The sequence below is a fragment of the Bufo bufo genome, chromosome 1 (assembly GCF_905171765.1).
Source record: "Bufo bufo chromosome 1, aBufBuf1.1, whole genome shotgun sequence".
NCBI classification, from domain to species: domain Eukaryota; kingdom Metazoa; phylum Chordata; class Amphibia; order Anura; family Bufonidae; genus Bufo; species Bufo bufo.
In genome coordinates, this window is record NC_053389.1 from 839,040,663 (window position 1) to 839,067,162 (window position 26,500).

General features: G+C 52.9%; 3 protein-coding genes and 3 non-coding genes across 6 annotated transcripts in view; 1 reads left to right on the forward strand and 5 right to left on the reverse strand.

Moving 5' to 3' along the window:
* Positions 1-3,905: 3,905 nt before the first annotated feature.
* On the reverse strand, positions 3,906-4,045 carry LOC120987536. The gene has a single exon (XR_005776127.1). It is a non-coding gene; the product is annotated as a small nucleolar RNA SNORD10 (small nucleolar RNA).
* Positions 4,046-4,650: 605 nt separating this feature from the next.
* LOC120987535 lies at positions 4,651-4,790 on the reverse strand. The gene has a single exon (XR_005776126.1). It is a non-coding gene; the product is annotated as a small nucleolar RNA SNORD10 (small nucleolar RNA).
* Positions 4,791-8,770: 3,980 nt separating this feature from the next.
* On the reverse strand, positions 8,771-17,600 carry EIF4A1 (eukaryotic translation initiation factor 4A1). Its single transcript, XM_040415364.1, has 11 exons — positions 17,503-17,600; positions 12,086-12,134; positions 11,870-12,002; positions 11,650-11,789; positions 11,224-11,392; positions 10,890-10,999; positions 10,469-10,612; positions 10,118-10,255; positions 9,814-9,903; positions 9,449-9,528; positions 8,771-9,231 (listed from the first exon to the last, which is right to left on the reverse strand). The coding sequence occupies exons 1-11, from the start codon at positions 17,523-17,525 to the stop codon at positions 9,087-9,089; spliced, it is 1,221 nt and encodes a 406-aa protein (XP_040271298.1). The 5' UTR covers positions 17,526-17,600; the 3' UTR covers positions 8,771-9,086.
* Positions 10,682-10,821, reverse strand: LOC120987537. The gene has a single exon (XR_005776128.1). It is a non-coding gene; the product is annotated as a small nucleolar RNA SNORD10 (small nucleolar RNA).
* LOC120986684 (serine/arginine repetitive matrix protein 5-like) lies at positions 14,342-16,468 on the forward strand. Its single transcript, XM_040415365.1, has 4 exons — positions 14,342-14,598; positions 14,772-15,186; positions 15,609-16,261; positions 16,296-16,468. Exons 1-3 carry the CDS (start codon positions 14,530-14,532, stop codon positions 16,043-16,045), a joined length of 921 nt encoding a protein of 306 aa, XP_040271299.1. The 5' UTR covers positions 14,342-14,529; the 3' UTR covers positions 16,046-16,261; positions 16,296-16,468.
* A 4,238-nt stretch (positions 17,601-21,838) lies between the features above and the next one.
* The window catches only part of SENP3 (SUMO specific peptidase 3), a 35,371-nt gene continuing 30,709 nt past the window's right edge, over positions 21,839-26,500 (reverse strand). Inside the window, exons 9-11 of the mRNA XM_040415366.1 lie at positions 22,593-22,676; positions 22,465-22,515; positions 21,839-22,384 (exon numbers count right to left, since the gene is read on the reverse strand). Of these exons, the coding sequence (XP_040271300.1) occupies positions 22,274-22,384; positions 22,465-22,515; positions 22,593-22,676 (246 nt within the window). The 3' untranslated portion in view covers positions 21,839-22,273. The remainder of the gene's footprint in view (positions 22,385-22,464; positions 22,516-22,592; positions 22,677-26,500) is intronic.

The window sequence follows — 26,500 nt, forward strand, 5'->3', positions numbered from 1 at the left end:
TTTCTTATGTAGGGGCTCATTTTTTGCGGGATGAGGTGACCGTTTTATTGGTACCATTTTGTGGGACATACGCGTTTTTGATCACTTGGTGTTGCACCTTTTGTGATGCAAGGTGACAAAAATTGCTTGTTTTGACATTTTTTTTTTTGTTTTTTTACGGTGTTCACCTGAGGGGTTAGCTCATGTGATATTTTTATAGAGCTGGTTTTTACGGACACGGCAATACCAAATATGTCTATTTTATCTTATTTTTTCTATTTTTAACATTTTTTTACTACTTTTTTTTATTTTATTTTTTCAACTTTATTTTTTTCTACACTTTTCGTCCCCCATAGGGTCATACAAGACCTCTGGGGGACATTTGCTTCACTTTTTTTTTTCACTGTTGATTTCTCCTGTAACTGGGGCTGATATAGTAGCCCTAGTTACAGTGGAAATGCACCCCCCAGAGAGGCTGTACAGCCTCAGAGCAGGGCTGATCGAGGTCTCTAAAAGACCTCACACAGCCCCTGCACTCTCCGGTCCCGGCGGTCACATGCCCGCCGAGCCGGAACAGGGAGCTCATAGCGTTTCCTGCTCTGCATACACAGCTCTCGGTGAGATGCAGCGATCTAGAAGGCAGGGACACCTGGGCACTGTCCCTGCCTTCTCTCTGGGTTGCCCTGCTGTCACCCATAGGACGTTTATATCCTATGGGCGGACGGGAGGTGGTTAAAAGGTAGGCAGACCATGTCATAGAGCAGCAGGAGATGCTAGCAGAATGCTTGGGTGCATAGGGAGAGGCATTACCAGTAGACAGAGGGGGGCGCTCATGCCGCTCTACAGAACACTGGTGAGACCTCACTTGGAGTATTGTGCGCAGTACTGGAGGCCATATCTCCAGAAGGATACTGATACTTTGGAGAGAGTTCAGAGAAGAGCTACTAAACTGGTCCATGGATTGCAGGATAAAACTTACCAGGAAAGATTAAAGGACCTTAACATGTAAAGCTTGGAAGAAAGAAGAGACAGAGGGGATATGAGAGAAACTGCTAAATACATAAAGGGAAGCAACAAGGTAAAAGAGGAGAGAAGATTTACAAGAAGGAAAACTGCTACAAGAGGACATAGTGTTAGATTAGAGGGGCAAAGGGTTAACAGTAATATCAGGAAGTATTACTTTACTGAGAGAGTAGTGGATGCATGGAATAGCCTTCCTGCAGAAGGGGTAGCTGCAAATACAGTGAAGGGGTTTAAGCATGCATGGGATAGGCATAAGGCCATCCTTCATATAAGATAGGGCCGGGGGCGATCCATAGTACTCAGTATATTGGGCGGACTAGATGGGCCAAATGGTTCTTATCTGCCGACACATTCTAGGTTTCTAGGTTTTGATTCTACGACCCAGTTTACTCTGTGTAAATTGGATCACAGCCCACAGGATCCACCAGCATCATCGCAGGGAGTGATGCTACAGCTGCGCATGAGGGAGAACAAGGTACAGGTAATGTCTCAATGTGGTCTTCGATTGGGCTCCCAGAATCAATTCCACTGATGGGCTCTTTGCATCTCAGCCTGTACAGAGAACTGCATGTGCAAGTCTTTGGCCTCAGGTAAAGAGGACAAGCTGGATGAGAGGCTGACCTCACATTTCCTCTTACAGGCACTAGGTGGCGCCATGTTCCACACTTGACCATTTTTGCAGAGAAAGATGACTGCAGATGTTACACCGAGGTCTTCTCCATTATAAAATGTTGACCGTCCATGACAAAGCAGAGAAATTCAGGATGTCATGACTTATAATCATCTGTTATATTATATGCTGATCTGACCAGGGAGGACCACTGTACCCACATAAAGTGCCCCTGTGGTGCTTGAACCCTGGTCATCGTCCATTGCTGTAATCCAGAGAATTCTCCTTTGGGTTTATTTAATATCAATCCATTGAGAGCCGGTCAGTGACGTCGGTCGGGATTCTGGTTCCTGGTGACTACACTAATTATAACCTTAGTCTAATATAAACCCTGCACCCAAAGTTCGCCGGAATCTGGGTGTGTCTGACGTGTACATAGCTTGATGAGATTCCAGGATGAGTCATGTGACACAGATGACATCATGGCTCTTCCAAAAACAGATCTAGCTCCTGTCCGCAGAGCAGAAACTGACGGGGTGCCGTGTATGACCAGGCCTTCAGGTGTCAGACATGGGTGCAGAGGAGACAGACACAAGAGGCAAGATCATATGTGAGGCTGATGATGTCATAGGGCAGGAACCAACCATCAGCGGCGGATTATAATTGGTGCTGTGGTGCCCAACGCCGACCCAAACTACAGCGGGGCACGGGAGCGCATAGTTTCCTGCCCCGCCGCCGATCACCGCCATAGGCTTCAGGCCTATTTCGGGGTCGGGGGGGGGTTGGTGGGAAGGGAGGATTAGTGTTCACTTTATGAAGAAGACACGAGCACAAGGATTACGGCCACAATAACCTCAAAATAACATTTATTGGAAACAAAACTGAACTGAATAGGAATCATGGCATACAGGGGGAGGGGCGCCCGGAGCTGTGCTCCCCCTGCCGTCTGGAGCAGGGGGTATTTTTTGTGTTTTCCATTATACAGTTTTTTCCTTTTTCTCCCCTTCTGGGGGGGTCTAGATCAGATCTGCCACCTTCATTGGCATCTCCTCAATGGTTGTGTTGTAAAAAAAAGTCTCTGTCCTTTAATGTGCGCTTGTCTTCCTCGGTCACCATGTTGATTGCAACTCCTTTCCTACCGAAACGGCCACCGCGGCCGATCCTGGGGGAGAGAGGTGAGGAGTGAGTATGGACGCAGCCACTGCCAGCAGATACTGCTCGTTATGTCGGCCATGTTTAAGTTGCGAGAAGCTAGCGGCAGCAGTAATCGCGGTGGAGCATGGTCGCGTTAATCTGCCAGGTGTCTACGTTCTGCACTCAGCATGGTGGCTGCGCAGAGAGGGAATTCACCTGGCGCTGCCCGCGGAGCGGCGACTTACCTGTGAATGTAGTTCTCTCTGTTGGTTGGCAAGTCATAGTTGATGACCAGGGACATCAGTAGTGATCAGGACGCAACTGGAGCCAGACCTGAATTCCCTCATGATCACATCTCGCTCTTTTTGGTCCATGTCGCCGTGCTGAGGAGGAGACGGAATAAGTTAACAGTATGACTGGCGTGTGCGCAGTGTCCCCACAGCATGAACCAGCCGACAGTCACATGACCACTGTGCTGGGATGAATATGGGGTGACCATTATATACCCCTGCCAGATATAAGAATACTCGTCACAGGACGAGCCCTTGCCCAGTTAACAGGGGACAAAACAGGAAGGCAGCGGCGGCAGAACCTACCAGCGCAGACACGGTGAAGTCCCGGGCGTGCATCTTTTCCGTCAGCCAGTCCACCTTCCGGCGGGTGTTAATGAAGATAACGGCCTGTGTAATGGTTAGGGTCTCGTACAAGTCACATAGTGTGTCCAACTTCCACTCCTGCAAAGTTAAGTGGCACAGGTGAGACATTGCGTCCTCGCAGCCTCCAAGACCTGTCCCCATAGCATGAACCAGCGGACAGTCACATGACCACTGCGCTGGGATGAATATGGGGGTCATTTGCTCTGCCCCTGTCAGATATAAGATCACACGTCACATGACGAGTCCTTGCCCAGTGACAGGGGCTGCATGCACGTTACACCGCGCGCTCACCTCCCGCTCCACGTTGACGTAGAACTGCCGGATACCTTCCAGCGTCAACTCCTCCTTCTTCACCAGGATGCGGATCGGGTCCCTCATGAACTTCTTGGTAACTTCCAGCACGTCTGAAGGCATGGTGGCCGAGAGCAGCATCACCTGAGAGGAGGGACCAAGGGTTACACCAGGTGGACACTACAAAGTGGTCCTCAAAATCCAGGGCAGTCAGTTTTCAGATATAAATGGTGATCATTTTCCCCAGAATCCTCTGCCCCAGACTGTTCTGGCCTGCAGGACGCAGACCAAAGAGCTGCTGCAGAGAGACATGGGCCTCAGATGACACGCATGGGATATCATCATCAGAACTGCCCACAACATGGCACCCATCGTGACTGATGTATGAAGATACCACCGCTCACCACACCCCACCATACCTGGGCATTGCTGCTCAGCTTCTGGAAGATGTCGTAGATCTGATCCTTGAATCCTCGGCTCAACATCTCATCGGCTTCATCCAGGACAAACATCTTGATGTATTTTGGGGCTGCACAAGAGACACTAAAATTACTACTAAAAACTACAAGTCTCAGAAGTGGAATGAGGAACATGTCCCCATAGCATGAACCAGCGGACAGTCACATGACCACTGCACTGGGATGAATATGGGGGTCATTCGCTCTGCCCCTGTCAGATATAAGATCACACGTCACATGACGAGTCCTTGCCCAGTGACAGGGGCTGCATGCATGTTACACCGAGCACTCACCTCGTTGACGTAGAACTGCCGGATACCTTCCAGCGTCAACTTCTCCTTCTTTACCAGGATGCGGATCGGGTCCCTCATGAACTTTTTGGTAACTTCCAGCACGTCTGAAGGCATGGTGGCCGAGAGCAGCAGCACCACCTGAGAGGAGGGACCAAGGGTTACACCAGGTGGACACTACAAAGTGGTCCTCAAAATCCAGGGCTGTCAGTTTTCAGATATAAATGGTGATCATTTTTCCCAGAATCCTCTGCCCCAGACTGTTCTGGCCTGCAGGACGCAGACCAAAGAGCTGCTGCAGAGAGACATGGGCCTCAGATGACACGCATGGGATATCATCATCAGAACTGCCCACAACATGGCACCCATCGTGACTGATGTATGACAATACCACCGCTCACCACACCCCACCATACCTGGGCATTGCTGCTCAGCTTCTGGAAGATGTCGTAGATCTGATCCTTGAATCCTCGGCTTGAATCCTCGGCTGACCACTGCACTGGGATGAATATGGGGGTCATTTGCTCTGCCCCTGTCAGATATAAGATCACACGTCACATGACGAGTCCTTGCCCAATGACAGGGGGTGAGGGGTGCCCAGTCCCCAGGTACTCACAGAGGTAACGCCTGTTCAGCATGTCGAAGACTCTGCCAGGAGTGCCCACGATGATGTGCGGGGCTTCTGACTGCAGCTTCTGGACCAGAAGCTGGTGAGCCATCACCACTTTTTGGATCTAGAGGGAAAAAAAGAGACTGAACTCAGTGCAAGAAGAGGGGGGGGCACACAGCCAGGAGGAGGGGGGATACAGTGCAGCCAGTGAGCCCAGAGCCAGGGGGGATACAGCGCAGCCAGCGAGCCCACAGCCAGGAGGGAAGGGGGATACAGCGCAGCCAGCGAGCCCACAGCCAGGAGAGGGGGATACAGCACCAGCCAGCGAGCCCACAGGCAGGAGGGAAGGGGGATACAGCACCAGCCAGCGAGCCCACAGGCAGGAGGGAAGGGGGATACAGCACCAGCCAGCGAGCCCACAGCCAGGAGGGAAGGGGGATACAGCACCAGCCAGCGAGCCCACAGCCAGGAGGGAAGGGGGATACAGCACCAGCCAGCGAGCCCAAAGACAGGAGGGAAGGGGGATACAGCACCAGCCAGCGAGCCCAAAGACAGGAGGGAAGGGGGATACAGCACCAGCCAGCGAGCCCAGCCAGGAGAGGAGAGGAGAGGGATACAGTGCAGCAGGCGAGCCCACAGCCAGGACAGGGGGGAATACAGTGCAGCAGGCGAGCCCACAGCCAGGAGAGGGGGGATACAGTGCAGCAGGCGAGCCCACAGCCGGGAATTGAAATGCATCGGGGACACTCACCTGCTGTGCCAGCTCTCTGGTCGGCGCCAGCACTAGGGCCTGTGTTGCCTTCATATCCAGCTCAACCTGCTGGAGGATGGAAATGGCAAACGTTGCTGTTTACCCAGTGCCAGACTGAGCGATCATATCATCACCTGCAAGACCCAGTAGCACCGTAAGCCAAACTCTGCAGAGCCTAGATGTGGCTGAAAGAATTAGTTATGGTGGACTGGGTCAAACGGAGAAGAAAGAAGGTCTACATGACAGGAGATGTCCCTGGATGCAAGAGGTATGTGATGCTGTATTCCCCTATATGTAGAGTGGGCTCACCGCCGTTATCTGCATCTCATCTTCTCCAAGTCTTTTTTATCATAATCTTATGCATTTTAAATTTGGCAACTAAAATTTGCTCTGCCCCTGTCAGATATAAGATCACACGTCACATGACGAGTCCTTGCCCAATGACAGGGGGTGAGGGGTGCCCAGTCCCCAGGTACTCACAGAGGTAACGCCTGTTCAGCATGTCGAAGACTCTGCCAGGAGTGCCCACGATGATGTGCGGGGCTTCTGACTGCAGCTTCTGGACCTCTGCCCGCACATTGGTGCCTACAATGCAGGCATGGCAAGAGGCACCCATGTAGTCTCCAAGAGCCATCACCACTTTTTGGATCTAGAGGGAAAAAGCACAGACTGAACTCAGAGCAAGGAGGGGGGCACAGCCAGGAGGGAAGGGGGAGACAGCACTGCCAGTGAGCCCACAGCCAGGAGGAGAGGGGGGGGATACAGCGCTGCCAGCGAGCCCACAGCCAGGAGGAGAGGGGGGGGGATACAGCGCTGCCAGCGAGCCCACAGCCAGGAGGAGAGGGGGGGGGGGGGATACAGCGCTGCCAGCGAGCCCACAGCCAGGAGGAGAGGGGGATACAGCGCTGCCAGCGAGCCCACAGCCAGGAGGAGAGGGGGATACAGCGCTGCCAGCGAGCCCACAGCCAGGAGGAGAGGGGGATACAGCGCTGCCAGCGAGCCCACAGCCAGGAGGAGAGGGGGATACAGCGCTGCCAGCGAGCCCACAGCCAGGAGGAGGGGGGGATACAGCGCTGCCAGCGAGCCCACAGCCAGGAGGAGAGGGGGATACAGCGCTGCCAGCGAGCCCACAGCCAGGAGGAGAGGGGGATACAGCGCTGCCAGCGAGCCCACAGCCAGGAGGAGAGGGGGATACAGCGCTGCCAGCGAGCCCACAGCCAGGAGGAGAGGGGGATACAGCACAGCCGGCGAGCCCACAGCCAGAAGAGGGGGATACAGCGCTGCCAGCGAGCCCACAGCCAGGAGGAGAGGGGGATACAGCGCAGCCAGCGAGCCCACAGCTAGGGGGAGAGGGGGATACAGCACAGCCGGCGAGCCCACAGCCAGGAGGAGAGGGGGATACAGCACAGCCAGAAGAGGGGGGGGGGATACAGTGCAGCAGGCGAGCCCACAGCCAGGAGAAGAGGGGGATACAGCACAGCCAGAAGAGGGGGATACAGCACAGCCAGAAGAGGGGGGGGGATACAGTGCAGCAGGCGAGCCCACAGCCAGGTATTTAAATGCATCGGGGACACTCACCTGCTGTGCCAGCTCTCTGGTCGGCGCCAGCACCTGTGTAGCTTTCATATCCAGCTCAACCTGCTGGAGGATGGAAATGGCAAACGTTGCTGTTTACCCAGTGCCAGACTGAGCCTGAGCGATCACATCATAACCTGCAAGACCCAGTAGCATGGTAAGCCAAACTCTGCAGAGCCTAGATGTGGCTGAAAGAATTAGTTATGGTGGACTGGGTCAAACGGAGGAGAAGAAAGCAGGTCTACATGACAGGAGATGTCCCTGGATGTGAGGCATGTGATGCTGTATTCCCCTATAGGTAGAGCGGGCTCACCGCTGTGCCCTGTGTCTCATCTTCTCCAAGTCTTTATCATAATCTTATGCATGTTAAATTTGGCAACTAAAATTTTAATTTGTCACCTGCAGTCCTATGTAACAGCCCAGATAACAGTGCTAGCTCTGTGCAGATAATGTAGATGTTCCATGCAGTCCTATGTAACACCCCAGTTCACTGTTACGTGGGGTGTTACATAGGAGTGCAGGTAACATATGACATCTGTACTCAGTTATGAGATGGTGGGGGTCTGACTCCCGACACCCCCACCAATCCGCTGTGTGAGGAGACCGCGATGTCCCAGTGAGCGCCGCAGCCTCTTTGCTCCTCACCAAGCACAGCGCTGTCCATGTGGTAGCACTGCAGTTCAGCCCCAATCACTCAGATGCGACAGAGCTGCACCGAGACGGTGTGAACGATGTCATATGTGCCAGATCCGTCCTTCCGGTCTGCACACGCGCAGACCGAAAAGTGAAAATGCCGAACGACATCAGAAAGACCGATCCAGCATTTCAATGCATTTTTTTGACTGATGGCATTTGTAAGACTGATCAAGATCCTGTTCAGTCGGCACACGTCTGGACGGATCACTCTGCTGCAAGTGTGAAAGTACCCCTAGTTCCCATATGGCTGTGACTAGTCCTCCCACCATGCTTTCCCCTGCAGCAGCTCTCAGACGAGGGCTGCTTCATGTCAGTGTACAGCTATTCATAGTAAAACCGCAAGACCTTTGATTGCTGCAATAAACACATCAGTTCTCTAAAATCCATTTTAACCCTCTGAACATGGCGTCAAGCTGGGGTGCAGAAAGCGGCGGGATCAGCTGACAATACTGTGGGGTCTTACAGGACCCCGACTGTGCAGCGATCACCCAGCTTGATGGCATGTCACCCATTTCCCACCAAAAACAGCATTAAAAAGGGAAGGGGAGGGGGGTAAGGGTGGTTAAAGGGGCCGAGGAGGGGGAGGGGAGAACAAGGGAGGGGGGAAAGCATGAGACAAACTATATTGCAAAAACAGGCTTTATTTAATAAATACTATACAGAAGAGCAAATAAAAGGTCAATTTTAGGGTTTTTTGGGGGGGAAACTTTTGTAAAAAGAATATCCAAATTGAGTTCCAATTTCGGGGTCGGGGGGTTTGGTCCACTGATTTGGTGGGAAGGGAGGATTAGTGTTCACTTTATGAAGAAGACACGAGCACAAGGATTACGGCCACAATAACCTCAAAATAACATTTATTGGAAACAAAACTGAATAGGAATCATGGCATACAGGGGGAGGGGCGCCCGGAGCTGTGCTCCCCCTGCCCCTGCCGTCTGGGGCAGGGGGTATTTTTTGTATTTTCCATTATACGGTTTTTTTCTGTTTTTCCTTTTTCTCCCCTTCTGGGGGGTCTAGATCAGATCTGCCACGTTCATTGGCATCTCCTCAATGGTTGTGTTGTAAAAAGTCTCTATGTCCTTTAATGTGCGCTTGTCTTCCTCGGTCACCATGTTGATTGCAACTCCTTTCCTACCGAAACGGCCACCGCGGCCGATCCTGGGGGAGAGAGGTGAGGAGTGAGTATGGACGCAGCCACTGCCAGCAGATACTGCTCGTTATGTCGGCCATGTTTAAGTTGCGAGAAGCTAGCGGCAGCAGTAATCGCGGTGGAGCATGGTCGCGTTAATCTGCCAGGTGTCTACGTTCTGCACTCAGCATGGTGGCTGCGCAGAGAGGGAATTCACCTGGCGCTGCCCGCGGAGCGGCGACTTACCTGTGAATGTAGTTCTCTCTGTTGGTTGGCAAGTCATAGTTGATGACCAGGGACACCTGCTGCACATCAATACCACGGGCCTGGAGGAAGGCGACAGCATTACAGGATATACAAGAGAAGGCATGGTACCCTCCCCCTTCACTGCCCTAGACCACCAGCAAAGCCACAGTCCAACACTCTGGACCAATAGTGATTCAACCATCAACCTCCTCTACACCAGACCAAGAGACGGAGCAGCAGGAAGGTGGAGCACAGCAGTTCTGCCCCGCTCACCGGGAACACGAGGAATAAGGTAGACGTCACCACGTGGGACAGACCGTGACATCTCAGGACTAGAAGAGTCAAGATGGCGACCAGGCACTCACCAGCAGATCAGTAGTGATCAGGACGCGACTGGAGCCAGACCTGAATTCCCTCATGATCACATCTCGCTCTTTTTGGTCCATGTCGCCGTGCTGAGGAGGAGACAGAATAAGTTAAACAGTATGACTGGCGTGTGCGCAGTGTCCCCACAGCATGAACCAGCCGACAGTCACATGACCACTGTGCTGGGATGAATATGGGGTGACCATTATATACCCCTGCCAGATATAAGAATACTCGTCACAGGACGAGCCCTTGCCCAGTTAACAGGGGACAAAACAGGAAGGCAGCGGCGGCAGAACCTACCAGCGCAGACACGGTGAAGTCCCGGGCGTGCATCTTTTCCGTCAGCCAGTCCACCTTCCGGCGGGTGTTAATGAAGATAACGGCCTGTGTAATGGTTAGGGTCTCGTACAAGTCACATAGTGTGTCCAACTTCCACTCCTGCAAAGTTAAGTGGCACAGGTGAGATATTGCGTCCTCGCAGCCTCCAAGACCTGTCCCCATAGCATGAACCAGCGGACAGTCACATGACCACTGCGCTGGGATGAATATGGGGGTCATTTGCTCTGCCCCTGTCAGATATAAGATCACACGTCACATGACGAGTCCTTGCCCAGTGACAGGGGCTGCAGGCACGTTACACCGCGCGCTCACCTCCCGCTCCACGTTGACGTAGAACTGCCGGATACCTTCCAGCGTCAACTCCTCCTTCTTCACCAGGATGCGGATAGGGTCCCTCATGAACTTCTTGGTAACTTCCAGCACGTCTGAAGGCATGGTGGCCGAGAGCAGCACCACCTGAGAGGGGGGACCAAGGGTTACACCAGGTGGACACTACAAAGTGGTCCTCAAAATCCAGGGCTGTCAGTTTTCAGATATAAATGGTGTGATCATTTTTCCCAGAATCCTCTGCCCCAGACTGTTCTGGCCTGCAGGACGCAGACCAGAGAGCTGCTGCAGAGAGACATGGGCCTCAGATGACACGCATGGGATATCATCATCAGAACTGCCCACAACATGGCACCCATCGTGACTGATGTATGACAATACCAGCGCTCACCACACCCCACCATACCTGGGCATTGCTGCTCAGCTTCTGGAAGATGTCGTAGATCTGATCCTTGAATCCTCGGCTCAACATCTCATCAGCTTCATCCAGGACAAACATCTTGATATATTTTGGGGCTGCACAAGAGACACTAAAATTACTACTGAAAACTACAAGTCTCAGAAGTGGAATGAGGAACATGTCCCCATAGCATGAACCAGCGGACAGTCACATGACCACTGCACTGGGATGAATATGGAGGTCATTTGCTCTGCCCCTGTCAGATATAAGATCACACGTCACATGACGAGTCCTTGCCCAGTGACAGGGGGTGAGGGGTGCCCAGTCCCCAGGTACTCACAGAGGTAACGCCTGTTCAGCATGTCGAAGACTCTGCCAGGAGTGCCCACGATGATGTGCGGGGCTTCTGACTGCAGCTTCTGGACCTCTGCCCGCACATTGGTGCCTCCAATGCAGGCATGGCAAGAGGCACCCATGTAGTCTCCAAGAGCCATCACCACTTTTTGGATCTGGAGGGAAAAAGCACAGACTGAACTCAGTGCAAGGGGGGGGGCACAGCCAGGAGGGAAGGGGGATTCAGCGCAGCCAGGAGGGAAGGGGGATTCAGCGCAGCCAGGAGGGAAGGGGGATTCAGCGCAGCCAGGAGGGAAGGGGGATTCAGCGCAGCCAGGAGGGAAGGGGGATTCAGCGCAGCCAGGAGGGAAGGGGGATTCAGCGCAGCCAGCGAGCCCGCAGCCAGGAATTGAAATGCATCAGGGACACTCACCTGCTGTGCCAGCTCTCTGGTCGGCGCCAGCACTAGGGCCTGTGTTGCCTTCATATCCAGCTCAACCTGCTGGAGGATGGAAATGGCAAACGTTGCTGTTTTCCCAGTGCCAGACTGAGCCTGGGCGATCACATCATAACCTGCAAGACCCAGTAGCATGGTAAGCCATGTGATCAGTGGACAAATACTCCCATCATGGAAGCCACGTGTCCGTACTCACCCTTGATACAAGGTAGAATAGCTCGCTGCTGAATTGCAGACGGTTTCTCAAAACCATAGGCGTAGATTCCTCTCAGGAGGGATTCGGAGAGATTCATATCATCAAAGCTGTCCACCACCTCATTCCAGTTGCTCTGTGCAGGAGAGAGCGTGTTATACTGGGTCCTGCCACTGGTGGGGGTACACAAGACCTATCCTCCCAGCAGCTGGCACCTACCTCAATGATGCCATCAGGCTCCATGCCCTCGGGCCCATTGTCTCTAGATCTGAAAGAAAACAGTTCACATCACACAGGAGAACCAGCGACTGGCACATGGGCGAGGACAGGGGGCTGCCATGTGGACCACCACAGGAACAGAGACCCCCTAGGGCACCCACCACCCCATGCCGAGACTGCACTACTGAAGACTGTAGTGGTAAAGCAGTAAAGACCAACTGGCAGTGGACTGGGCGACAATGGTCCACTAATCAGCGTTACCTGGGGCAGTACATAATACTGGGGTCTACAGGTATAGCCCCCCGTAATCAGCGTCATCTGGGGCAGTACATAATACTGGGGTCTACAGGTATAGCCCCCCGTAATCAGCGTTGTGGGGGCAGTACATAGTACTGGGGTCTACAGGTATAGCCCCCCGTAATCAGCGTCATCTGGGGCAGTACATAATACTGGGGTCTACAGGTATAGCCCCCCGTAATCAGTGTTGTGGGGGCAGTACATAGTACTGGGGTCTACAGGTATAGCCCCCCGTAATCAGCGTCATCTGGGGCAGTACATAATACTGGGGTCTACAGGTATAGCCCCCCGTAATCAGCGTCATCTGGGGCAGTACATAATACTGGGGTCTACAGGTATAGCCCCCCGTAATCAGCATCATCTGGGGCAGTACATAATACTGGGGTCTACAGGTATAGCCCCCCGTAATCAGCATCATCTGGGGCAGTACATAATACTGGGGTCTACAGGTATAGCCCCCCGTAATCAGCGTCATCTGGGGCAGTACATAGTACTGGGGTCTACAGGTATAGCCCCCCGTAATCAGCGTCATCTGGGGCAGTACATAATACTGGGGTCTACAGGTATAGCCCCCCGTAATCAGCGTCATCTGGGGCAGTACATAATACTGGGGTCTACAGGTATAGCCCCCCGTAATCAGCATCATCTGGGGCAGTACATAATACTGGGGTCTACAGGTATAGCCCCCCGTAATCAGCGTCATCTGGGGCAGTACATAATACTGGGGTCTACAGGTATAGCCCCCCGTAATCAGCATTATCTGGGGCAGTACATAATACTGGGTCTACAGGTAACAGGTATAGCCCCCCGTAATCAGCATTATCTGGGGCAGTACATAATACTGGGTCTACAGGTATAGCCCCCCGTAATCAGCATTATCTGGGGCAGTACATAATACTGGGTCTACAGGTATAGCCCCCATAATCAGCATCATCTGGGGCAGTACATAATACTGGGTCTACAGGTATAGCCCCCCGTAATCAGCGTCATCTGGGGCAGTACATACTGGGGTCTACAGGTATAGCCCCCCGTAATCAGCGTCATCTGGGGCAGTACATAATACTGGGGTCTACAGGTATAGCCCCCTGTAACCAGCGTTATGTGGGGGCAGTACATACTAGGGTAACAGGCTCAGCAGTCACGGCCGGTCCTGTGGTGTGTCCCCAGTATGTAGTGGTTCCAGGAAGGACATGAGGACCAGGCTCAGTCACGGCCGGTCCCGTTAGTGGTTCCAGGAAGGACATGAGGACCAGGCTCAGTCACGGCCGGTCCCGTTAGTGGTTCCAGGAAGGACATGAGGACCAGGCTCAGTCACGGCCGGTCCCGTTAGTGGTTCCAGGAAGGACATGAGGACCAGGCTCAGTCACGGCCGGTCCCGTTAGTGGTTCCAGGAAGGACATGAGGACCAGGCTCAGTCACGGCCGGTCCCGTTAGTGGTTCCAGGAAGGACATGAGGACCAGGCTCAGTCACGGCCGGTCCCGTTAGTGGTTCCAGGAAGGACATGAGGACCAGGCTCAGTCACGGCCGGTCCCGTTAGTGGTTCCAGGAAGGACATGAGGACCAGGCTCAGTCACGGCCGGTCCCGTTAGTGGTTCCAGGAAGGACATGAGGACCAGGCTCAGTCACGGCCGGTCCCGTTAGTGGTTCCAGGAAGGACATGAGGACCAGGCTCAGTCACGGCCGGTCCTGTTAGTGGTTCCAGGAAGGACATGAGGACCAGGCTCAGTCACGGCCGGTCCTGTTAGTGGTTCCAGGAAGGACATGAGGACCAGGCTCAGTCACGGCCGGTCCTGTTAGTGGTTCCAGGAAGGACATGAGGACCAGGCTCAGTCACGGCCGGTCCTGTTAGTGGTTCCAGGAAGGACATGAGGACCAGGCTCAGTCACGGCCGGTCCTGTTAGTGGTTCCAGGAAGGACATGAGGACCAGGCTCAGTCACGGCCGGTCCTGTTAGTGGTTCCAGGAAGGACATGAGGACCAGGCTCAGTCACGGCCGGTCCTGTTAGTGGTTCCAGGAAGGACATGAGGACCAGGCTCAGTCACGGCCGGTCCTGTTAGTGGTTCCAGGAAGGACATGAGGACCAGGCTCAGCAGTCACAGCCAGTCCTGTGGGGGTGTCCCCAGTATGTAGTGGGTCTAGGAAGGACATGAGGACCAGGCTCAGCAGTCACGGCCGGTCCTCTGGGGTGTCCCCAGTATGTAGTGGTTCCAGGAAGGCCATGAGGACCAGGCTCAGTCACGGCCAGTCCTGTGGGGTGTCCCCAGTATGTAGTGGTTCTAGGAAGGACATGAGGACCAGGCTCAGTCACGGCCGGTCCTGTTAGTGGTTCCAGGAAGGACATGAGGACCAGGCTCAGTCACGGCCGGTCCTGTTAGTGGTTCCAGGAAGGACATGAGGACCAGGCTCAGCAGTCACAGCCAGTCCTGTGGGGTGTCCCCAGTATGTAGTGGTTCTAGGAAGGACATGAGGACCAGGCTCAGCAGTCACGGCTGGTCCTGTGGGGTGTCCCCAGTATGTAGTGGTTCTAGGAAGGACATGAGGACCAGGCTCAGCAGTCACAGCCAGTCCTCTGGGGTGTCCCCAGTATGTAGTGGTTCCAGGAAGGACATGAGGACCAGGCTCAGCAGTCACAGCCAGTCCTCTGGGGTGTCCCCAGTATGTAGTGGTTCTAGGAAGGACATGAGGACCAGGCTCAGCAGTCACGGCCAGTCCTCTGGGGTGTCCCCAGTATGTAGTGGTTCTAGGAAGGACATGGGGACCAGGCTCAGCAGTCACGGCCAGTCCTGTGGGGTGTCCCCAGTATGTAGTGGTTCTAGGAAGGACATGAGGACCAGGCTCACCAGTCCTCAGGGGTGTCCCCAGTATGTAGTGGTTCTAGGAAGGACATGAGGACCAGGCTCACCAGTCACAGCCAGTCCTGTGGGGTGTCCCCAGTAGGTAGTGGTTCTAGGAAGGACATGAGGACCAGGCTCAGCAGTCACGGCCGGTCCTGTGGGGTGTCCCCAGAATGTAGTGGTTCTAGGAAGGACATGAGGACCAGGCTCAGCAGTCACGGCCAGTCCTGTGGGGTGTCCCCAGTATGTAGTGGTTCTAGGAAGGACATGAGCACCAGGCTCACCAGTCACAGCCAGTCCTCAGGGGTGTCCCCAGTATGTAGTGGTTCTAGGAAGGACATGAGGACCAGGCTCACCAGTCACAGCCAGTCCTGTGGGGTGTCCCCAGTAGGTAGTGGTTCTAGGAAGGACATGAGGACCAGGCTCACCAGTCACAGCCAGTCCTCAGGGGTGTCCCCAGTAGGTAGTGGTTCTAGGAAGGACATGAGGACCAGGCTCAGCAGTCACGGCTGGTCCTGTGGGGTGTCCCCAGTATGTAGTGGTTCTAGGAAGGACATGAGGACCAGGCTCACCAGTCACAGCCAGTCCTCTGGGGTGTCCCCAGTATGTAGTGGTTCTAGGAAGGACATGAGGACCAGGCTCAGCAGTCACGGCTGGTCCTGTGGGGTGTCCCCAGTATGTAGTGGTTCTAGGAAGGACAGTGTCCCCAAAGGTATTGGTGCCAGGAAGAGGGGTTTTAATCGATTCAGAGAAACCCTTCTAAGGACCATCTGCAGCCACACCGACCGCCATGACGGGGGAGGGAGTATTCAAGTCCTGATGTCATAGGGACACACCAGAAGCCGGGACCCCCACAACCTCTAGGGGAGAGGAGCGCGAGCTTAGCGTGTTCTCTCCATGACGCAGGAAGCGATGAACAGAAAGTCTACGAGCAGAGTCAGCAATAAGGGGGGGGGGTTCATCTCCTTGTTCTGGAGATTGTGGGTCTCCGAACCTGGAACCCACCGAGCTAGACTTCTCAGGTGTCCCCATGGACAAGGATGGGTTAATAGCAGACATTACATGTCAAAGAGGAGAGCACCCCCCAACTGTGTACACAGGGGCATTATATAATAGGGGGCACAGGCAGTACCACCCTCCGAAATCACTTCTAATGGTGTCCTGTGTGTTATACCCCACAGCTCAGTAGTCACCGATTATAATGTGGGGGCAGTACATTATAACGTACAGGGGCCCATTATAGCCCACAGCTCAGTAATCACAGATATAATGTACTGCCCCCCCCCCCCACATTATAAACGTACAGGGGCCCATTATATAGTCCACAGCTCCGTAATCACAGATAAAATGTACTGGCCCCCCCCCCCACCCCACATTATAACGTACAGGGGCCCATTATATAGTCCACAGCTCAGTAATCAGATAATGTACTGCCCCCCCGCCCCACATTATAACATACAGGGGCCCATTATATACCCCACAGCTCAGTAATCAGATATAACGTACAGGGGCCCATTATAGTCCACAGCTCAGTAATCAGATATAATGTACTGCCCGCCCACATTATAATGTACAGGGGCCCATTATAGCCCACAGCTCAGTAATCACCGATATAACGCACTGCCCACACATTATAACGTACAGGGGCCCATTTGCACCCCATTATAATGTACTGCCCCCCCACATTATAACGTACAGGGGCCCATTATAGTCCACAGCTCAGTAATCAGATATAATGCACTGCCCCCCCACATTATAACGTACAGGGGCCCATTTGCCCCCATTATCATGTACTGCCCGCCCCGGGTGTTATTCTGTGACAGGATATGACATTATAACATTTTAGGCTCCTCTCCGGAGACCCCCCTGCCCTCCCCCCGCTAACCCTGCCCTTGGCCACGTGCAGCACCGGAAGTGGCCGCCATCTTAGAGGGAAGCCCTTCTGCTCGGCAGCCGCCGCCATCTTGTCTACGCCCCTCCCCCTCGTTCTCCTCCCGACGAGGCCACGTGCCGATAGGCGGAGGGCGCCCGTACACGTACACCCGACACCAGGAGTTACCCGAGGCGGGTGATGGGACGCGAAGTCAGACCGACGACCGCGCGGGGAGAGCGGATTGGGGTGACACGCCCGACACATGGCGGAGCGGGGAGGCCGACATCGCGGAGGCCGCCGAGAAAAGAAAGCCAAAAAGGCCAGGCGGATTGTCCCCTCACACAGCAGGCAGCCGGGCGGCCGCCATGAGCTCCAGCCGAGGCCTGCGCGCCGGGCCCGCCTCACTACTCACCGGTTGTCGTAGCTCGCAGACATTCTTCAGAGCGGAAGCTTCCGAGAAGCCGGCGACCGCTGTATATATAGTCTCCCTTTGTCTCCGCCCAGCTGCGTTCCTATTGGTTGAGGCAGAAAGTGGTGCTCAGACGTCCAGGCTGTAGGACTAGCCGGCTTCACGCTGATTGGTTGTATTGGATGCCTATCACATAAAAGAGAGCCGGCTCGAAAAACTATTGGCGCCCCCCCGTGACAGAGCGCCGCCCCTAGTTGCGACGGATTTTTTTTCTCCCTCTGGCCCCCCTTTCAACACCTTCATTCCTCCGCGTTACCAGCCATTGGTTAGAGACGGCACGTGACGTGCCCCCCCTCCCGTGGCAAAACCCGCCAATTGTCTCGATCGCTTATTAGGTCACATTGATGTCGCTCAATATATTGTGGCTCGTCATTGGTTTAGATGCCTGCCACTCCAGCAACACTAGCGACTGATTGGGTGAAGCAGCTCGGGAGGTTCCCGCCCATGTGTCCCTGCTCCAGGAAGTGATGTTCTGTCTGCTTCTTCACAGAAAATGTCTCTCGGTTAGTGTTCAGTACCGAGTGAGGGTGGGCGCCATGTTTACTGTCACATCTGCCACCTCAGCGCTGACATGGCCCTCACCTGCGTGTCGCCATTCTTCCATCTCGTCTCCTGTCACCTCCCACGCTTCTTCTGTACCTGCCCTGGTTGCCTAGCAACCTCATGCCTTCCCTTCTGCCTGGCCACCATTAGAACTCGTGGAGCCAGATGGGACTTAGACTGACCCCAGAGCCCTCCATAGGGTGAAAGTCAATGCCAGCTGTCTGACTCCAATCACCTATAGTCCTCCGCCAGGCCCCTCCATCATCCTCCAGACCCCTCTTCCCCTCACTCTGGAGCCCTTCATCATCCTCCAGACCCATCTTCACCTCATTCTGGAACTTCTCCATCATCCTCCAGACCCCCCTATTCTCCAGGCCCCTCCATCATCCTCCAGACCCCTCTTCCCCTCACTCTGGAGCCCTCCATCATCCTCCAGACCCATCTTCACCTCACTCTGGAACTTCTCCATCATCCTCCAGCCCCATCTTTCCCTCACCTTGGACCTTCTCCGTCATCCTCCAGACCCATATTCCCCTCCCTCTGGACCCCTCCATCATCCTCCAGACCCATATTCCCCTCCCTCTGGACCCCTCCATCATCCTCCAGACCCCTCTTCCTCTCACTCTGGACATTCTCCATCATCCCCCAGACCCATTTTCCCCCTCACTCTGGACCCCTCCATCATCCTCCAGACCCCTCTTCCCCCTCACTCTGGACCTTCTCCATCATCCTCCAGACCACTCTTCCCCTCACTCTGGATCCCTCCATCATCCTCCAGACCCCTCTTCCCCTCACTCTGGACCTTCTCCATCATCCTCCAGACCCCTCTTCCCCTAATTTTGGACCCCTCCATCATCCTCCAGCCCCATCTTTCCCTCACCATGGACCTTCTCCATCATCCTCCAGACCCATCTTCCCCTCACTCTGGACCCCTCTTCCCCTCACTCTGGAGCCCTCCATCATCCTCCAGACCCCTCTTCCCCTCACTCTGGACCTTCTCCATCATCCTCCAGACCCCTCTTCCCCTAATTTTGGACCCCTCCATCATCCTCCAGCCCCATCTTTCCCTCACCATGGACCTTCTCCATCATCCTCCAGACCCGTATTCCCCTCACTCTGGACCCCTCCATCATCCTCCAGACCCCTCTTCCTCTCACTCTGGACCCCTCTTCTTCTCCTCACTCTGGAGCCCTCCAGACCCCTCTTCTCCTCACTCTGGAGCCCTCCAGACCCCTCTTCCCCTCACTCTGGAACCCTCCATCATCCTCCAGCCCCATCTTCCCCTCACACTGGACCTTCTCCATCATCCTCCAGACCACTCTTCCCCTCATTTTGGACCCCTCCATCATCCTCCAGCCCCATCTTTCCCTCACCATGGACCTTCTCCATCATCCTCCAGACCCGTATTCCCCTCACTCTGGACCTCTCCATCATCCTCCAGACCACTCTTCCCCTCATTTTGGACCCCTCCATCATCCTCCAGCCCCATCTTTCCCTCACCATGGACCTTCTCCATCATCCTCCAGACCCGTATTCCCCTCACTCTGGACCTCTCCATCATCCTCCAGACCCCTCTTTCCCTCATTTTGGACCCCTCCATCATCCTCCAGCCCCATCTTTCCCTCACCATGGACCTTCTCCATCATCCTCCAGACCCGTATTCCCCTCCCTCTGGAACCCTCTTCCTCTCACTCTGGACCTTCTCCGTCATCCTCCAGACCTATTTTCCCCTCACTCTGGACCCCTCCATCATCCTCCAGACCCATCTTCCCCTCACTCTGGACCTTCTCCATCATCCTCCAGACCCATCTTCCCCTCACTCTGGACCTTCTCCATCATCCTCCAGACCACTCTTCCCCTCACTCTGGACCTTCTCCATCATCCTCCAGACCACTCTTCCCCTCACTCTGGACCTCTCCATCATCCTTCAGACCCCACTCTGGATCCCTCTTCCCCTCACTCTGGACCCCTCCATCATCCTCCAGACCCCTCTCTCTGGACATTCTCCATCATCCTCCAGACCCATATTCCCCTCACTCTGGACCTCTCCATCATACTTCAGCCCCATCTTCCCCTCACTCTGGACCTTCTCCATCATCGTCCAGACCCATCTTCCCCTCACTCTGGACCCCTCCATCATCCTCCAGACCCCTCTTCTCCTCACTCTGGACCTTCTCCATCATCCTCCAGACCACTCTTCCCCTCATTTTGGACCCCTCCATCATCCTCCAGCCCCATCTTTCCCTCACCATGGACCTTCTCCATCATCCTCCAGACCCGTATTCCCCTCACTCTGGACCTCTCCATCATCCTCCAGACCCCTCTTTCCCTCATTTTGGACCCCTCCATCATCCTCCAGCCCCATCTTTCCCTCACCATGGACCTTCTCCATCATCCTCCAGACCCATATTCCCCTCCCTCTGGACCCCTCTTTCTCTCACTCTGGACCTTCTCCGTCATCCTCCAGACCTATTTTCCCCTCACTCTGGACCCCTCCATCATCCTCCAGACCCATCTTCCCCTCACTCTGGACCTTCTCCATCATCCTCCAGACCCATCTTCCCCTCACTCTGGACCTTCTCCATCATCCTCCAGACCACTCTTCCCCTCACTCTGGACCTTCTCCATCATCCTCCAGACCACTCTTCCCCTCACTCTGGACCTCTCCATCATCCTTCAGACCCCACTCTGGATCCTTCAGACCCCACTCTGGATCCCTCTTCCCCTCACTCTGGACCCCTCCATCATCCTCCAGACCCATATTCCCCTCCCTCTGGACCCCTCCATCATCCTCCAGACCCCTCTCTCTGGACATTCTCCATCATCCTCCAGACCCATCTTCCCCTCACTCTGGACCTTCTCCATCATCGTCCAGACCCATCTTCCCCTCACTCTGGACCTTCTCCATCATCCTCCAGACCCCTCTTCTCCTCATTCTGGACCTTCTCCATCATCCTCCAGACCCCTCTTCTCCTCATTCTGGACCTTCTCCATCATCCTCCAGACCCCTCTTCCCCTAATTTTGGACCCCTCCATCATCCTCCAGCCCCATCTTTCCCTCACCATGGACCTTCTCCATCATACTCCAGACCCCTCTTCCCCTCACTCTGGACCTTCTCCATCATCCTCCAGACCCCTCTTCCCCTCACTCTGGACCCATCAGACCCTTGTGGCATGAAAGGGAAAAAAACCCTCACACTGCTGTGAACACAGAAAAGTAAAAAAGTTATGGTTCTTGGAAAGGCAGGGAGGAAAAAAAAGATAAAAATGTTGTCGCCAATATAGGCCTGGTAGTGAAAGTGTTAACACTTGCAGCTATGAAAGCCATTGCTGGGATGCCGACGGGACATTGGGCTCCTGGTCTATGGGTGACGCATATGGGACTTGTTCATGTGATGAAAAGGCGCCGCTGGTTGGCAGAAAATGAAGCTTTTTTTTGTGAGCACTGCAGCTAGATCATGTGACCACCAACACCACGTAATAACGGCGGGCAGCAGACGGTGGAAAGATCCTAGAAGATGGACCCCACCATTCTCCTTCATGTGCATTCTTATGTGGAGGTGCCCGGCTCGGCCTAGTGATGACAGACACTGTTCTAGTAAGGTGATCCCCCTGTATACCACAGGCCGTAGAAATACCGCCACTCATGTTTCACACTAAAAACGCCCGTCTGTCACAGTAAGTCAATGCGAGCAGTTGTAGGACACGTTTTCTATAGAACTTTTTATTCATTTTTTATTTTCCTGTTTTTTGACAAAAAACAAAAATCCTACAAATTTTTTTCCCCAGAAACAGTTTAAATAAAAAAAAAAATACAAAAAGAGGAAAAAAAAAAAAAATATATAAGACACAAAGAGGGCCTGTTACTTTTTAGAAGGGTGAAACCGGTTGGATGGACGCAGACCAGGATGGTCTGCGGGTAAAAAGGGGGGAGGAGCAGGGGTCAGGATGGACCTTGGGAGGTGTTTAAAAAAAAAAAAAAAAAAAAAAAACTCTGAACTCCACAAATCAATTTACAAGTGAAAGCTCCAGATTGCCCCTGAAGGGTTGAGGCCACTGCGGAGGCTGTCCACAGTGCAGACATGGAGTGGGCAGTTACACATGGCAGAGGAACCCTCGAGGAGACTGTACGATCCTGGCTCAGTCCAGACGCTTCACGTAACATCTTCTTTCACATCGTCAGCCTGCAGTGACAAAGCTCCTTGTACATCTGGCGCCGCAGTTTTGGCATATCCTGCTGCCCGAATGTAAACGGGAGCTCCAAGGCGAGGAACTTGCAGTACTGTCGGAGAGAGAAGAGACAGATGCTAAGTTATCCATCCTCTGATCTCTACTAGAACGCGGGGAGGAGAGGCGTCTAACCTGCAGCACAAATGCCCCACAGTCGCTGTCGTTATTCTGGCGCGCAACATTCTGAAATGCAAGAAAAACAATTAGCATAAAGCTCCTGGCAATCAGCCGCAATGACCCGAGGGTGTTCCGGCACTTACCATCTTGAAGTATCCCTTCCAGTCACTGAAAAACTCTGGTCGCTCCTTCTTTATCGCTTCAGCCTGCAGATATTTGGCTATGTGCTGTCAGAGGAGACAATTCACATTACACAGAGCAGGAACCTTATCTGATCATAGAAGGCAATTTTGGAAAGAAGTTGAGCAATAAGATCTATAAAAATACACCTGCACACAGATGGCCCTAGGGCTTATACGGCAGCTTCCTGGCACAAAGCGCTGCAAACGTGTCTGGGACATGGTAAAAAGTACCAGTCGGGGGAAGACGATTTTCAAGACTAAGGATAATTTTTATACTCGCCGTAAAACCTCTTTAATTTAAGGACACAGGAAACCAAGGCCACAGGCCATAACACGACAGATATAGCCTGCATAGGAGGAGCAGACTTTATATCTAGCACATAGACACGAAGCTTATCAGTCTGTACCCCAGGAATAGGAGAAGCACAAATGCACAGATGTCACATAACCAAGAACAGATAAGAACACTGCCCAAAAAGAAAAAAGGGACAACTTAAACCTAAAAGAAAAGAGACGTTCATGGGACGTCCTAGCACAGGCCTGGAAAAACCAAACACAGGTAATACATCTAGTTCAGGCAACTAAGGGCCCGAAACTGTTCATGCAAAAGTGTTCATCTTGCAGAATTAGCAGAAGGTGCGGCGAGAAGATGAGGTAGAGTGTACACCTCACCTATGGCCCAGCTGCTCTCACAAGAAATAGTTGTCTATAAGGCTGGGAACCCCTTACATCATCCATATGAGATGACAAAGTCCAGTCGCCTGAAGGCAGAGGTAACAGAACCAGATGGATGGCACACAAGACATCTTACGCTCCCTAGGATGGGAGCTATAGAATAACGGTAAAAATCTTTGAATTAAGGTGGAACGCGAATAAGACATTTGAAAGTAAGGCTTCGGGTGCAGAACAGTCATGTTCTGGTGAATGGTAAGGAGCGACAGGAGACTGCCGCCAACTCAAAGACCTTCTTGATAGAGGTCACCATAACTGGAAAAGTTACCTTCCAGACAACGAGATGCAAGGAAATATGCCAGACAGCCTAAAAAAAAAGGTGTAAAATTGAAGAACATCCAATACCAAGTCCAAATCCCTTGAGGGCCTGGCCTTGAAGAGCCAAGATTTTAATAAAAGGATGGAAAGGGCAGAGACCTGATCCTTCAAGAAACTAAGGGCTAGTCCCACATCTAAAGTATGAAAAAAAAAAAAAAAAAAAAAAAAAAGACACAGGGGAGATCGATCTTTCTTCACACCAAAGAAAGTAGGCTTTCCAAGCACAATGATAAATGAGAGAATAGGCGATGTACATATTCTGGAAGACTCTGTTAATAGCCCACTGGATTTTAGGTTGGCGGCTTCAACTCCTATGCCGTAAAGTGCTGCAGCCATAAAATTTCAAGAGATGCCAGTGCAGTGAATCGAGGAGTCAGGCAAAAACAGTCATCAGGGACAACTCAAGGGCAGGCAGCTCAGGGTCAGTATGAACATCAGACAAAGGGTGAAATCCAGAGTCAAACAGAAATCGGCACACGGGTGAGTGAACAAGACAAGTAGTGCACCTCTGCAGAAAAATAGAACCTATTGCTCAGGCACCCTCCAACAAGGGAAAGTGCCATAAATGCCCAAGGATAACCAACTATAGGCTTCAGAATATTAGGGTGCGCATGCACTGACCCTTTACGAGCCTGAGAGCACACACATGTCCTAGAGGCAGAGTTGGCAAGAAACAGCCATACCTGCTGGGAAGGTGCAGAGGAATGCTGTAGAGCACGGGGCGCACAGGAGGCAGAGCAAGGAACCAGGTGCATGCTACGACGGCCGTGCCCAAGCTCCACGCTACCCCCCCCCCCCTCCCCCCTTCTTTAGACCACTGAAGAAAACGTTGTTTCTCAACAGATTCCCAGGACCTTGTCTCTGGACCAAAACCCTTCCTAGTCTTCCTTCCAAATCTGTTCATCTCAAACTCATCTTCAGGACTGACTGGGGCAGGAATAGAAACAGAGGATCTGGAGTAGCAATTGAGGACCAAGAGCTTGAGATAACACACAGAAGGAGTTATAGATGCGAAGAGATGGTGGTCATCAAAGCTTTTCTTGGCTTAATTGATTTGTGTGTTAACACCTCAAATGAACCCAAGAATTGAGAACAAATCTGTAACAGGGAAATTTCAAGTGAATATTCCTGGAGGATAGCCAGACCCAGTCTCCAGAAGAGAAGCATGGTGTCAAATCCTTTGCCTGCTGACCTTTTTACAGAAGCCAATGCCTTGGCCAGGGGTGGCCAACCTGTGGCTCTTGAGCCACATGCGGCTCTTTGCTTTTCAAGTGCGGCTCTAGCTGTGGAGCCGGGAAGTAGTCAGGCCGGCTCACTCTCCACTCCATGCTCAGATCTCTATTCCTGACCGGGCACTTTTACTACTTTGCAGCTCCAGCTCACTCTCCGCTATGTCCTGATGCACACAGTGTAAGAACGTAGTACGTGGAGACACGCACTATGACCTGATGTTGAGCTCATCAGGTCACAGTGGAGAGCGTGTCAGACCTGCAAAATAGCAGGAGCCCAGTGCCTGATCAGGAGAGGGAAGAGATTTTTTTAAATGATAGAACTGAGCATGGGGGTCTGATCTGAGCATGGGGGGGGGGCTCCTGATCTGGGCAATGGGGGGGGGGGGGGGGGGAGATCTGAGCATGAGGGGGAAGATCTGAGCATGAGGGGTTTGTTTGAGCATGGGTTAGTCAGGTCTGAGCATAGAGAGGGTCAGATCTGAGAAGGGAGAGATCTGAGCACTGAGGGTCTGACACTGGGAGTCTGATTTGTGTTGTCAGATCCGAGCATTGGGGGTCTGATTTGGAGGCCTGATGAGGATTGGGGATCTGATTTAGGAGTCTGATCTGAGGTCTTATGAAAAATATATATTTTCTTTTTTTCTCTGCTAATGAAAAATAAGAAAAAAAATTTTTTAGCAGACCTCAGATAAGATGAAAAATATTTTTATCTTATTTTTCTTAAAACCTAGGTGCATCTTGTAGGGCGAAAAATACGGTGACTCTTGTGTAAATGTATAGCTTGTGGCTCCTGGTAGTCAAGTTTTTTTTTTTTTGGCTCTGTAAGGTTGGCCACCCCTGCTTTAGTCTCTCTAAATCTGAAGGAAATTCCCGAAGTAGTCTCTCCAGCTGCTACATAAGAGGAGGTAGAAATAGGAAGATGAGTACGCAGGTGCTGACCATGTACAATGAAAAGTAGCGACATGCCCGTGGACTCACTTGAGTGGCTGTTTTTGGAAAACTTTGCCCAAGGAAGCAAGGACACTCAAGTGTCCTGACTAAAAGAAACAAAAATGGTGACGATAGTTCTCCAAGATCTGATTCATTTGTTCCACCTGTGTGTTGGACTGGGGATAGTAGGCAGATGAAAGGTCCAACTCGATGCCCAGCGACTAGCAAAAGAGACCTCTAGTATCTAGACATTATCTGTACGTCTCTGTCAGAGACAAATGTGTAGAGGCAGACATTGCAGCTGGAAGATTTGTCTGATTAACAAAATAGCCAGCTGAACTGCAGAAGAAAGACTGGCCAGTGGAATAGAATGTGCCATCTTGGAAAAGCGATGCTTGCCTGTGGGTCTTATCCTCCCCTGTGCCATGGAGAGTCAGTTACTGGCTGAGGGAAGAGTAGACCCACAGGCCTCTGCCTAGGAGACCTGCTGTGGGCACATGACACAGGAGGCAACAAAGTCTTGGCTGTCCTAGGAAAAAGAAGTCCACCAATAGTATCTGAAAATGAGGTCTTACGTCTTAAGGTAACCAGGATGTCCGGTCAATCTAGATTTATGCTCCTGGGCAAGGATCTGTCTCTTGGCTACAGGAACATAAT

Excerpts from the sequence above, each read along its gene's own strand:
- LOC120986684 (XM_040415365.1), top strand. The coding sequence starts at position 14,530 with ATGAGGACCAGGCTCAGCAGTCACGGCCGGTCCTCTGGGGTGTCCCCA. Across the intron at positions 14,599-14,771 it reads TATGTAGTGGTTCCAGGAAG|GACATGAGGACCAGGCTCAG; the intron begins GCCATGAGGACC and ends GGTTCCAGGAAG. Across the intron at positions 15,187-15,608 it reads CTGTGGGGTGTCCCCAGTAT|GTAGTGGTTCTAGGAAGGAC; the intron begins GTAGTGGTTCTA and ends TGTCCCCAGTAG.
- EIF4A1 (XM_040415364.1), bottom strand. The coding sequence starts at position 17,525 with ATGTCTGCGAGCTACGACAACCG. Across the intron at positions 12,135-17,502 it reads TCTGCGAGCTACGACAACCG|ATCTAGAGACAATGGGCCCG; the intron begins GTGAGTAGTGAG and ends GTTTTCTTTCAG. Across the intron at positions 10,256-10,468 it reads ACGTCAACGTGGAGCGGGAG|GAGTGGAAGTTGGACACACT; the intron begins GTGAGCGCGCGG and ends TTAACTTTGCAG.